We start from the raw sequence: 12,725 nt of genomic DNA, 5'->3' as shown, positions 1-12,725 counted from the left end.
ACGGTTGACCACCAAACGTTTTACTGGTGATATTCGTGACCACCAAACGATTCTGCGTCGAATGAGCTATAAAAAAGTTAAATTGGTTGAAAAATAAAAATTGTCCGGCTAACTTCACACCGGAAATTTCATTTTTATTTTACAGGAAAACGACTAACCACCAAACGATCGGACTAGACTACCAAAGACCACCAAACGACCACCAATCGATTCCAATTAATGAAAGTTCGATACGTTAAAGTTGTCCGGCCAACTTCATAGAGGTCCATAGAGTTGTTATATTATGTTTGAATATTTCCGCCGTTGGCTGCCGAGCCATATATAGGCTGGATTCGAGGAGCGCGCTATTAGCGCTATTTGCTTATTCTATCCTTGTGTTACTCCTGATGAGCGATAAAGACAGAATGATTCAATAGCGCTAATAGCGCGCTCCCCGAACGCAGCCATAGTTACAATAGGCAGCCGATAGTGGCTGCGTCTTTACTTGTGAAATAATTAATTTGTTAATTTTTCAATAAAAATGCAATAAATTATTAAAGTAATAATGGAGCAATAAAGAGCAATTATGGCAAGGAGCAATCATTTTATGCTGGATTTAGTTGCACAAAGTTATTAGAAATATATGTTTTTAAGTAATAATAATAAATTTTACGTTTTTTGTAAATATTTAAAAAAAATATTAATTTCAAAAAGGGAGCAATTCTTAATTCTGAAGGAGCAATTAAGGTAAATACAGCGTTGTCGTGAGTCAAAATAGAGCACTCGAAAAAAAAATGTTATTAATGTATTAAAAAATGTATATTTGGTATCACCTTGTTCCGTGCAACTTCTAGTCTCCAGAAATGTATAATAACACCATCATGTAATTAATCCCAGATACAGGTAATTAATTAAAAATGAAGTGTCTTACACGGGTACCAACTTCACATTTGTCAAAACGACTGTAATAAAAAATCTAAAAAATTGAGTGCAATATAGTCGAAGTTTCTCAACCATCATAATAATGATAAAAAATGACTTTCTGGAAGTTTTGGGTTAGTAATTCTGATTATTTTGGCATTGGCGCCGACAAACGTCACCCGAGCGCACACGAGCACACTCTCCTCTTCTTCTATCTCAGCAAGTTAGAAGGAGAAGGGAGCACACCCGAGTGACGCTTCCGATGACGCAGCCTAGCCAGAGCTTCTCAATCTAGTTTTAAAATACTCGTAAAATCTCGTGAATTACGATTGTGCACGTCGTTCACATATAAAATAATGTAAAACTGATATGAGCAACTTTGAATGCTTATATTTCCGTAATTACGTGGTAGAAAATCGTGAATTAATTCCTGATCACGTATAATGCCCTATAGAATAACATTATAGTTTCATGCCAATCAAAAATTTACGATTTCGCTGATGCACTAGCTACCTTAAGGAGCAATCGTTTGAGCTATTGTTTATTAAAAAATATGAACCTCCAGCGCCAACTTATTTCCGATATCGTTTACTTAATTGTTAATTAATTTTTATTAAAATAGAGTAGTATAATAAATAATAAAATATATTTTGACACTTTATCCAAATGATTCTGGAGCTTTTTCTAAATTTCTCCCAATAATTTTCAAACGATTGGAAAAGATAATTATAAATAATTTTTAATTATAGTTTGCCAACTGTACGTTGGTCCTTTAGGGGCTGCGCACAATGAATGGAATAGCGAACAGGAAACAGAATAGAGAACAGTTTAATATTTAACATATGCATGGCAGAATATAAAATAAAATTTCATCACTGTTCCTTAGCGCTATTCCTTCGTCTATTCTGTGGTAATAAAGTACATAGGATATATTAATAAATTTCATATATTAATATTGAACTGTTCCCAATTCCCTGTTCTCTATTCCTTTCATTGTGCGCGCGCAGCTCCTATATATAGTGTTTATATATATATATATTCTAAATACGATAAAAATAGACAACTAAACTAAAGCAAACTAAAGTCTCGTGTTTTTAAAATCTTATTAATGTGTATTCTATAATTTAGAGTCTTAATCACGAGGCATAAAATGCAGGAGTCCTTTCCAAAGTTTGTCGCATGTACAATACATACCATCTTTCGTTTAACAAATCAATTCGGCTCAGACTTGGACTACTCGGAGTAGTCTGAGTCGATTTCTTTTCAACGGGAAACATCATTCGGACTGATAACTTTGAACTCACAAGTTATAAACGAATCACGCGTGTTTCGTGCTACTTTGAATCGCTCAGCGGCGTTTAATGTTGAGGCTACTCTGTTCGAGACGCGCGTGTTTGTTCGGAAAAAATAGTTTAAGAGCGAAGAGCTCGGTAATCAGTGTGCGTTACATAACCTACAATGATGAGAGTTGCCTACGATGCCAATCAACGGACGCCAGTCGTAATTCATTGTCCAGTGAGAAAGGTCACTCGTCTGAAGATCCACCATACCTACCATCGCAATCACAAATCGTCATCGCCGGTGCTGGAACTGTCGCCAATTCGGTCGCCTATCATTTAGTACTAAACGGATGGAACGATGTCCTCGTCTTGGAGCAAAACACGTAAATCTATGCCTAATTTGTAGTTTATATGTTTGGAACTTAAATCGTAACTCGCAAAATTACTTTTCTAGTAAACCAAAAAATATTAATGATATATCAGCAGATTGCCAATAGATTCGAGCAGAATATTATGTTAAATTGATATCAACTGTGTTCACATTAACTCAATAAACTAATTGACTATAGTATGACAACAGATTTGCAATACCTAGATTTTGCTCAGTTATTACAGATCTTGTATTATCTGTATCAGTCATCGACATATAATATGGACTGCGCATAGGTATAGAAAAATATGACCGGCGACTCACACCGGTGGAAGAAAAGAGATAGCGACTGATAGAGGTCAAGCTGTTTTTTTCTATCCAGTGTGTACAGACAAAGAGGGTACGAGGTAGAGGTCAACTCTACCGGACACTTTTTGAAGGCTTTTATATAGGGATCACGTAGTCCATACATGTCGATGGTATCAGTATTAAATTCATGTTTTATCCATAGAGCCTGCCGACATAGGCTGCATTCCGATATTCACTGTCAGTACTGCAAATCTATATTTTACGTCACGTATACTATAGATTTTCAGTACTGAAAGTTGCTGACAGTGAATATCGGAATGCAGCCATAATCTGACAGTAGATTGTTGGCATAAATTAAATAGAATCTATTTTATCTATTATTTTAGAAACATTTAAATAAAATACATTAGTTAAATGATTACAAAACAGCATATTATGCTCAATTTCTGTAATCAATCTGTCATTATATTCTGTTAGCAGATTCTGTTGCTGGCAATCTCAACAAAATTTATAGTAGACACTTTCAAAATCTATTTTTGACAAATTTGGCTATCTGAGTTTGGCTAATAGAACTTACAGACTCTGCTGCTTTCTAATCATTTAAATGGTTGCAAACCCAATAAGCAAGCTGTCCACAGTATGTCAGCAGCAGTACTGGCAGTAAATTCTGTCAGAAATGGCTAGCAAATTAACTATCTGAGTTATAGCCATTAAATGATAAGACAATCACTTGATTATAGAATTGGCAGTGGATCCTCACACTTTGGCTCTGGTACACTTGGGCTCTTCAAGCCAATTTCTCGCAGGAACTTAATTGCATACAGCATCAAGTTATATCAGCAGCTACAGAAAATGGGCTATGACATAGGATTGAGGCAATATGGCAGTATAAATTTGGCTCAGTCTAAGGATAGAATGGTGGCCCTTAAAAGGAGAATGGCTTATAATGTACCAACTGGATTGCATTGTGAAGTAAATATTGTTTTTATTATTGATCACAATTGATTTGATACTAATTTAATATAATTTAACTTCACGCTTGAATAAATTGACTATATATTGTATGAATCTGTGAATCTCTATGAAAAGACAATATTGCGAGAAAAAATCAATTTTATGAAATTAGTAAACACTTTCTACTGTTTAATATTATTTATACTTTGTAATATTCTAAATTATAATGTAAAGCATAACATATAGCATGTAGTAATTGTTGAGAATTACCTAGTTATAAAATTATATAATTAATACATTATAGATCTTGGGCAAAGAAGAACTGAAAAGATTACATCCTTACTTACACGTTGAGGATATAGAAGGAGCAATTTGGGTACCAGAAGATGCTGTTGCTAATCTAACTGCAATTTGTGAAGTCTTAGCAAAATTAGCGAAGCAAGGAGGAGCACGATATGTCGAGCATTGTCGTGTAGAACAGGTAAAGACTGAAAAAGGTGCTGTTAAAAGTGTCAAGACTGAATATGGTACTGTTTTCTGCCAGTATTTCATTAATTGTGCTGGGATGGTAGGTATATTTGCAAAAATCCTAAATGCAATTATAGCATTTACAGTATGATTAATGTAATATATTTGTTCGTTAACTCCATAGTGGGCCCGTGAGTTAGGATTAAAATGTACACCACCTGTTCGAATTCCTGCATATCCTGCAGAACATTTATATGCAATCGTATCTCCTTTGTCGTCAGAAATCAGTACATCTTTACCATATATACGAGATTTTGACTCATACTCATATATGAGAGAATGGAAAGGTATGTCTTTTCCATATTTTCTATATTGTATTAAATGTTTTTGATAAATTAAAGATATGAAGGTATATGTTATATTTAGGATGCACCTACGTTATTTATATTGCAATTGATAATTCCACAGGTGGATTTTTACTTGGCTGGTTTGAGCCTGATGCAAAACCAGCGTTTGGCAGCGGTCGAGTTCCTTCAAAAGATTGGACAAAACACGTAAAAAGTGATCTAGCTCATTGGCAGCCATTATGGGAAAAAGTTGTACATAGATTACCGATCTTAAAAGAAATAAAACATCCAAATATATATAATTGCCCTGACAATTTTACACCAGATGGTAGATGGATATTAGGAGAAAGTCCTGAAGTAAAGAACTATTTTGTTGCCGTTGGGATGAATGGCAATTCATTGCAAGGTAAGCAAGATTTTGAAAACGTCTCTGAGTTCCTTGATCCATTCTCACTTCTCATATGAATAAATTTGAGATATCACTATATATTTTTTTAAAAGGTGCTGGTGGAATTGGTAAAGAAATCGCTGAATCTTTAATAAATGGTGAATCGACACAGGAGGTGCTCCCGTTTAATGTGCAAAGATTTCTAGATTTACACAACAATAAACAATACCTGCAGCAGCGAATGAAGGAAGTAGTTGGCCGAAATTATGCTATACTATATCCTCATCAATCTGAGTATAAATACGCTCGTAAATTGCGTTGTTCACCCTTATATTCCGTTCTAGAAGAACGCGGTGCAATTTTTGGTGTAAAAATGGCCTACGAACGTCCACTTTACTTTGATCCTACTTATAGACGTGGGTTCCTTAAAATATTAAATCTTCTGAAACAAAGCATATCGTTGAAATATTATAAAACTTATATTATTTTTATTTATATTTGATAGGAGGACAGAAAAAGCCGACTATGCCCAAAGGTAGCTTTTATAAACCAAAATTCTTTGATTTCATAAAGGACGAATTTCAAGCGTGCAGAGAAGGTGTCGGAATAATAGATATGAGCTCATTTTCGAAAATCGAAATCAAAGTAAGTGATTAATATAACGAAATCAATGAATGCGAAATATATGTTAAATATTTTCCTCCTTTCCTCGCTCTTTTCTGCAAAAATCAAAATCTTTTTTAAAATTCATTTATGATCAAAATTTACTTTTTGAAGTATATTAAAAGTATGCAATAATAACATAAGTCCAATTAATCAAAATTTGATCAAACATACGGTTTCTAATGTTACAGATTTAATTATATCCCCGTTTTATTATCTTATCTTTTTAATAATTAATTTTCTTGTAGTCTAGTCATGGAGAGGTAGTAGACTACCTGCAACAGTTGTGTTCTAATGATGCTAATATATCAGTTGGCGGAATAGTTCATACAGGAATGCAAAATGAGAAAGGTGGTTATGAAAATGACTGTATGTTGGTACGACAAGGACAAAACAGCTATTTTATGGTCTCGCCTACGTCACAGCAGACACGTATTTATCAGTGGATGTCTAGGTAAGTGCTATTCTACAGGTTATAATAAAACAAACAGATATTAGTTTGGAATCAAAGAGAAATTCAATTTTAAATTAAAAAATACAATAATAAACGTATTAGATTTTTTATTCTTAAAAAGAAATTCTTTTACTGAGAATTGATTTTCTCATTTGAATTCCAAAGCTACTATTATAAATTATTCTTTACTTTCTGTAAATATATAAGCATTATTTTTATTATTAATATAATTTTTATAAATGTTTCCTTATTTAACAAAATAGACATTTGCCGACAGACCATTCGGTAGGTCTTAATGACGTGACTTCAAAATATACAGTGATCAATGTAGTAGGTCCGAAAGCTACTGATCTGCTTTCCGAGTTATCTAACTCTGACATCAATCTTTCACCCTTCACTTATAAGGTCAGAGTACTTTTCGTAATCGTCACATTGATCATTTCTTTTATTTTAGTACAGATATCTCAAATTGATCCTTTATTCAAAATGGTAGACGGTAAACGTTGCATATGCTTCGGACGTTATGGTGATGGCATTCACACATACGGGTGAATCTGGTTATTGTCTCTACATACCTTCGGAATATGCGCTGCACGTTTATTCAACATTAATGGCTGTAGGCAAAGACTACGGTGCACGAGATGTTGGTGTACTCACACAACGTTTCATGAGAATAGAAAGATTTATTCCGTTTTGGGCTGAAGAATTGACACCGTATGTCACGCCGTACGAAGCTGGAAGCGGCTACAGCGTAAAGTTAGATGTTAATATCGCCGCATTAATCCTATTCTATTTGTATTCTGCACACATATGTTTCTACATTTAAAATTGTTAGTTTTTTTTTTAATAAAGTATAGAACTTTTTGTGTTATCGTTTGTATTTTGCAAATCTATTAAAAAATAAAGTTGAAAGATTTAAAAATGTTAAGAGCAGCTACAAAAAAAACACATATACAGTCAAAAATGGGTCAGATCCGATGAATTTAATAAATATTTTATAATTTTATTACAGAAGGGCTATTTTATTGGCAAATCTGCTTTACAACAGCAGAAGATACAAGGAGTGACAAGAAGATTGGTTCTATTTGTTCTTGACGGCATGGACTTGAACAAGGATGTGTGGGCATGGGGTGGTGAACCGTTATATCGGAATGATGAATTTGTTGGTACTGTTACATCGGCCGGGTAAATATGTGTTGCATTTATTGAACATACATTTTATATGTTGTTATTTATCTGCATTATATGTATATAGCATCATCATTAGCATTATTATATTATAATCACTTTTTTAGTTATGGTTTTGTAACAGAGAAACTCGTTTGTCTTGGATTTATTAGTCTTCCTAGAGCAGAAAGACAACAGACAAACACAGTTACAACAGACTTTATAATGGATCCAACGACATGTTATGAAATTGATATCGCTGGGACTAAATTTCCTGCTAAACCACATATCCATCCATTGCCCATACCAATAAGCAGTAAATTAAACAAAAAATATATTCCTACTCCGGTTATCTCATACCAAAGTGACGTCTCATGTTAAAAAAAATATTTTAATCATTTTTATTATCAACTCGGAATTTAATGAGTAATATATTATTCGTAGTTCTGCATAATAATTTATAACTTGTATGTTATCGCGCGCGTAAAATATATGTTATAAAAATAATTTATTAGTAACTTTCTTTTAATATTATTAAATTTAATATTATTATATAATTAAATTTAATTTTAATATTATTAATTATTATTAAATTTAATATTATATAATTAAATTTAATTTTAGTATTATCAATTAATATCTATTAATTTAATATTAATTTTATTTATTAATAACTTTTACTAAAATGTTTTATTTATTAAGCAATATAATATATATAATCTTCTGAAATGACTCTTATTTAAGTGTAAATTGCTGCAAATCTGTATTGATAGATTATTCATAATGTTGAATGTAACATTTTCGTTATATTTTTATAATATTGGTTGTAGAGATAAATTTCTTCCAGTTTTTAGGTAAAATCAAAATTTTATTTTAAAAAGACTAAAAAAGGCTCAATTGTCCAAATATTCTCTATTATTATCGAGATGATTTTATACCATTGTGATAGGAACTTGACGGCTTTGAGGCGATAGAATATCGAGACATTTTCGGACATTGTCATCTGTCGTGAAATATGTATTTGCCAAATGACATAATGACTTAAACAAGTGGTAATCTGAAGGACCCATTGTTTGGCAAATAAGCCACGTAAGAGAGAACTTCCAGCTCAAGATGACACTTTTTGTCGTCTTTACTGCTTGTGAAGTCATGGAGCAAAATGACCTTACGATTGCTCATCAGTAAATGGCATTTCGACAAGTTGGTAGCGCTTAGCAATTACTATTTTTCCTGTATTTAGTAACTCATAACACATAATTTCTTTCATGTCCCACTAGATGCACAGTAATATCTTCTTGATTGTTGAACTTAAGTCAAAATCACCCTTCTCAAATCATTTATTTTCATTTCTACTCAATTCTTTTACCATAAGAATAGCTTCAATTACGACTTTTTTAATATTAAATGCAAAAAATACAACGAATATACTATTTACTAAGTGTCGATACATCATTGAAATGTTCCTAAGGAACAATACGATCTATAATCTTCCGAAATCTCTGAATTATTATGAATATGGAGAAATAAATAGAGAAATAACTGTGCCCGATAATAGTCTATCATATAATAGTTATTGCTTGATGGCACACCTCAAAAGGATTAGTAAGATGGTCAACAAGAGACGTGTCTTCTGCCTCACGAAGAACAACGCGAAGATGTAATAACATTTTATTTCATTGTATCACATGGGAGCAGGTCATAACATCAGTAGAATTGGATAATTGCCGAAAACATAATGCCACTATTCTTCTAATGTTGAACAGTAACATCAAGTAGAATATGATCACCTTTAATAAGAAGGTAACGCATTATAAAGAGAACTGGGAGAAAACTAGAATGTATAAAATGGAACAATTTTAGACACAAAAGAGAAGACACATCGGATTTGAATTCTTGGATACAGAGTTTTGTTCCGGCAGGATCGCAGAATGGACGAAAATGCGATACTCGCGAGATGAAGAGTGAGGCGCGCGTGCGCGCGAAAAAGGATGATGAGCCCAAAAGTGTCACAAACGTAATACTTGCAGCTCCATGAACTCCTCTAAATTCGTTCAAAAAAGAGGAAATTGTAAAGGATGGTAAGGCTTCAATCTCCACCGGACTGGGCTCGTAATAAGATTGGATAATTATAACATGGAATCCTGAAGTAATACACAAAGTTTCGAGGCTTCAGTAGTGCAGTCACTCGTTCGTTGTAAAAAATTTAAATAAAATTAGATTAAATCAAGTTTAGAATATCTTTTAGATAATTTAAAAAATTACAAGTGGTGTTTGTATAACTCTTAGAAAAATAATAAACTTCTATCTAGTAAAAAAATTAATTATTTTAATATTTCCTTCTCACACATTTTATTTATATTCCATCTTGCTTTTTTTATATAGATGAGAAAAACTAGAAAAAACCCATACAAACTATCTTGAAAAACTTAATAGGAAATATTAACATAAGGATCATATCTATTTATTATCATATAATCTACGATATAAAATCTTTTGTTGCAGTTCTGATATGAAGAATCAAAAAGCAATGTAATACATAAATATTTTATTTAAAAATATTCCAACAATGAAAACAAATCGTGGTTTACTTGAAAAATTAATTTCAACGTAATTGGAAAATGTCGATGCGCAAGAAATTTGTATGCATACAATCATGTACAGATATTTGTTTATATGTTTACTAATTATTTTAATTTTATAAATATGCATAGTAGAAGTCAGAATTAAAAATGAAAAAGCAAATTCCTTTTAGTGGAATTTTTGCATATAGGTATGTGTGATTGTACACATACTATAATCTTGACGGTCTTATGGATTAAATTAATCTACAAAGATTTATTTATTTAGTATCTGTAAACTTATCAGTGGATTTGAAGCGCGAGCTAGATGTCTCGACTTAGCACTCGTTGCTCCCGATGATGCAGCATCCCTGTCAAATTTTCTTTTCCTTCTTCCCATTCCCATGACTTTTTTCAAAGTGGGTGGTACTATATATTCAGGCACATCTTTTAAATGCGGTTGCAATTTCACAGTATGCAACGTCTTGTCCTGGCGCAATGACTTCAAGTCTCGCGGGTTATCCTCGAAGTAACTTTTTAGTTTCTCACAATTCATAACTTCCTGTTTAATTTCTTTCAATCGCGCTTCTCGAACGGCAATCCTTGTAACAGCTTTCCAAGCATCTTTCGCACGATATCTGAAATCATCATAATTTCGCAAAATAAAACAGATCAGCGTCGAAAATAATTCTATACAAAATTAAAAAATATATATAACTAAAAAAAGATAAAGAAGGTACCTATATTCTTCTACAAAAATCTAACTATAATTTCAAAATTTTATTATGTTACAATAAAATCAGAAAAATTGAGTCGTACCGAAAACCCTCTACTTCTTCCAATTTAAACTGATAGGTTTTAAATAGACTTTCACAGTTGTAAGTGTGCTTCAATTCCTGTTCAACTTCTTCCATCAATGGTCTCTCTCTAATAGCTACAAAGCTAAGAGCAGTTCCCTGATTCTTCCCGCGTGCGGTACGTCCCGCTCTGTGTATGTAAGAATTCAAATCCAATGGGAAGTCAAAGTTGATTACATTGGATACGAATTGGAAATCGATACCGCGCGCTACACCTGATTCCTTGTCTTTCTTTCGTTTGCTTTTTTTCGGTTTTATCACATGTGGCTACAAGAGATATGTATATGAACAAAATAATACAAAGTACAATTCCTTATTATGTGCATACCTCTTCTAAGACTTTCTCATCCGATGCTATTATAATGTCGTAAGCGCCATTGTTGAATTGCGAAACCGCTCTACATCTTGAGGTTGCTGGTAACTCGGAATTTAAAACACACGTTGGAATACCAAACTGCTCTAAGAATAGCTTCAATTTGTAGCATCTATCTACAGTGTGTACAAAGATTATAGATTTTCCCCTAATAAAAAATTAAAAGAGTATAATATATTTGCAGTAATTGGCAAGAATAATTTTCTATTAGAAGATATTATATACTCTACTAAACGTGCGTGCGTGTGCGTGCATGTGCGTGTGCGTGTGTGTGTGTAAAATTACCTAATTAAATATAATTTTAATAAGGCATATAAAATGGCAGCTTTATCATTTTCCTCTGCAGCCAACGTATAATGAGCCAATTGTGTAGGAGGAGCTAACGGTGGCTCTTCTAGTTTTAAAATTGCAGGATTGTGCAGAATTAATTTCTTCAAAGTTTGAACATCCTCAGACAACGTGGCAGACGCCAAAACTGCTTGATATGCCGTTGGTAAGTAAGCTAACACAGCTTTTATGTCCTTTTCATATCCAAATGAAAATAGCTGTATCAATAATATAATTATATATTAAATGGTATAATCTGATTAAATTCACTTTGCAATGCTTACAAATTCTATGACATAAGTACATACTAAATCAGCTTCGTCGATTATTAATGTATCAAGACTATGTTTCAGCATCAAATTTTTTGCTTTTAAATGCTGCAATAATCGACCTGGGGTAACCACAACAATATCTGGCATTTCGCTTAGTAAAAGTTTTTGCGAATTCAAATCCATTTGTAGACTAAGATCAATCACTCTGACTTCCCTACAGCACTTTATCGTTAGGTTCATGATAACATCATGAATTTGCTTGCATAATTCCTTGCTAGGTGCAACGATTAGACCTTTAATCTCCTGTCTCTCTTGTGTTCGTTTTTTTAGTAATATTTTCTGAATAAGCGGTACTGCAAAGGCAGCAGTTTTGCCTGAACCTGTACGAGCCCTAATTAAGAGATCCTTCCCTTCCAATAACAGAGGTATCGCTTTTTCTTGTATTAATGTAGGCTCCATCCAGCCTAGTTTCGTGATAGCCTATAAAATTTATTTTTTAATATATTTTTAGATTATTCTTATACTTATCGCCTTGTACATTTTAGAAGTAATATTTACAAAATAATGCTATTACGTTATCTCAATGTTTCTATTTGTCAACTATAAACTTATCTTTGTCATTGCTTAACCCTCACCACCCACTTTTTAGACCCCATGTACCTAAAAATAGCAATATTTTCTGTTTTACTGAAAATAATGATTTTGAATAGTTATTTTTATAGCAATATTTATACTTTCTTTTACTTTTAATTTTAATAAAAATGTTTATATATGAAAAATTTTTTATTTGTAGGTATGTTAAACTTTTTTCAATATAAAATGAATAATTATAAGTTAAAGTTAAAAACAACTCAGATAGATTATATGAAATCCTAAAGATGGGTGGCAAGGATTAACCATTTGAGTGTCAAAAGTGATTGATGAGAGAATTTTTGCAAAAAATACCAAGCAATAAGCCCTATAATAGATTCATTTTTTCAGTACACTCAATTTCTATAGTTATTGTCAAGATTCAATTAATCATTACTAAATCAAACT

General features: G+C 32.5%; 2 protein-coding genes and 1 long non-coding RNA gene across 4 annotated transcripts; 2 read left to right on the top strand and 1 right to left on the bottom strand.

The window, feature by feature from the left end:
* The first annotated feature begins 1,941 nt into the window (after positions 1-1,941).
* Positions 1,942-7,749, top strand: LOC112453050 (pyruvate dehydrogenase phosphatase regulatory subunit, mitochondrial-like). Of its 2 annotated transcripts, XM_025013592.1 has the most exons (12): positions 1,942-2,563; positions 3,600-3,831; positions 4,118-4,381; positions 4,466-4,628; positions 4,750-5,034; positions 5,130-5,432; positions 5,522-5,661; positions 5,928-6,133; positions 6,397-6,538; positions 6,627-6,896; positions 7,146-7,318; positions 7,429-7,749. In XM_025013592.1, the coding sequence occupies exons 1-12, from the start codon at positions 2,262-2,264 to the stop codon at positions 7,679-7,681; spliced, it is 2,733 nt and encodes a 910-aa protein (XP_024869360.1). In that variant the 5' UTR covers positions 1,942-2,261; the 3' UTR covers positions 7,682-7,749. The 2 variants fall into 2 exon arrangements, with proteins under 2 accessions (XP_024869360.1, XP_024869361.1); XM_025013593.1 differs by lacking the exon at positions 3,600-3,831 and having other exon boundaries at positions 2,437-2,563.
* A 241-nt stretch (positions 7,750-7,990) lies between these two features.
* Positions 7,991-9,527, top strand: LOC112453048. The gene is made up of 2 exons (XR_003040565.1): positions 7,991-9,100; positions 9,161-9,527. It is a non-coding gene; the product is annotated as an uncharacterized LOC112453048 (long non-coding RNA).
* A 323-nt stretch (positions 9,528-9,850) lies between these two features.
* LOC112453049 (probable ATP-dependent RNA helicase DDX56) lies at positions 9,851-12,342 on the bottom strand. The gene is made up of 5 exons (XM_025013591.1): positions 11,724-12,342; positions 11,374-11,633; positions 11,044-11,236; positions 10,678-10,982; positions 9,851-10,496 (listed from the first exon to the last, which is right to left on the bottom strand). The coding sequence occupies exons 1-5, from the start codon at positions 12,144-12,146 to the stop codon at positions 10,136-10,138; spliced, it is 1,542 nt and encodes a 513-aa protein (XP_024869359.1). The 5' UTR covers positions 12,147-12,342; the 3' UTR covers positions 9,851-10,135.
* Positions 12,343-12,725: the final 383 nt, after the last annotated feature.

This window comes from Temnothorax curvispinosus, unplaced genomic scaffold, assembly GCF_003070985.1.
Source record: "Temnothorax curvispinosus isolate PA1 unplaced genomic scaffold, ASM307098v1 QBEX01003965.1, whole genome shotgun sequence".
Classification (NCBI taxonomy): domain Eukaryota; kingdom Metazoa; phylum Arthropoda; class Insecta; order Hymenoptera; family Formicidae; genus Temnothorax; species Temnothorax curvispinosus.
This window is presented reverse-complemented; position numbering and strand designations above follow the sequence as displayed.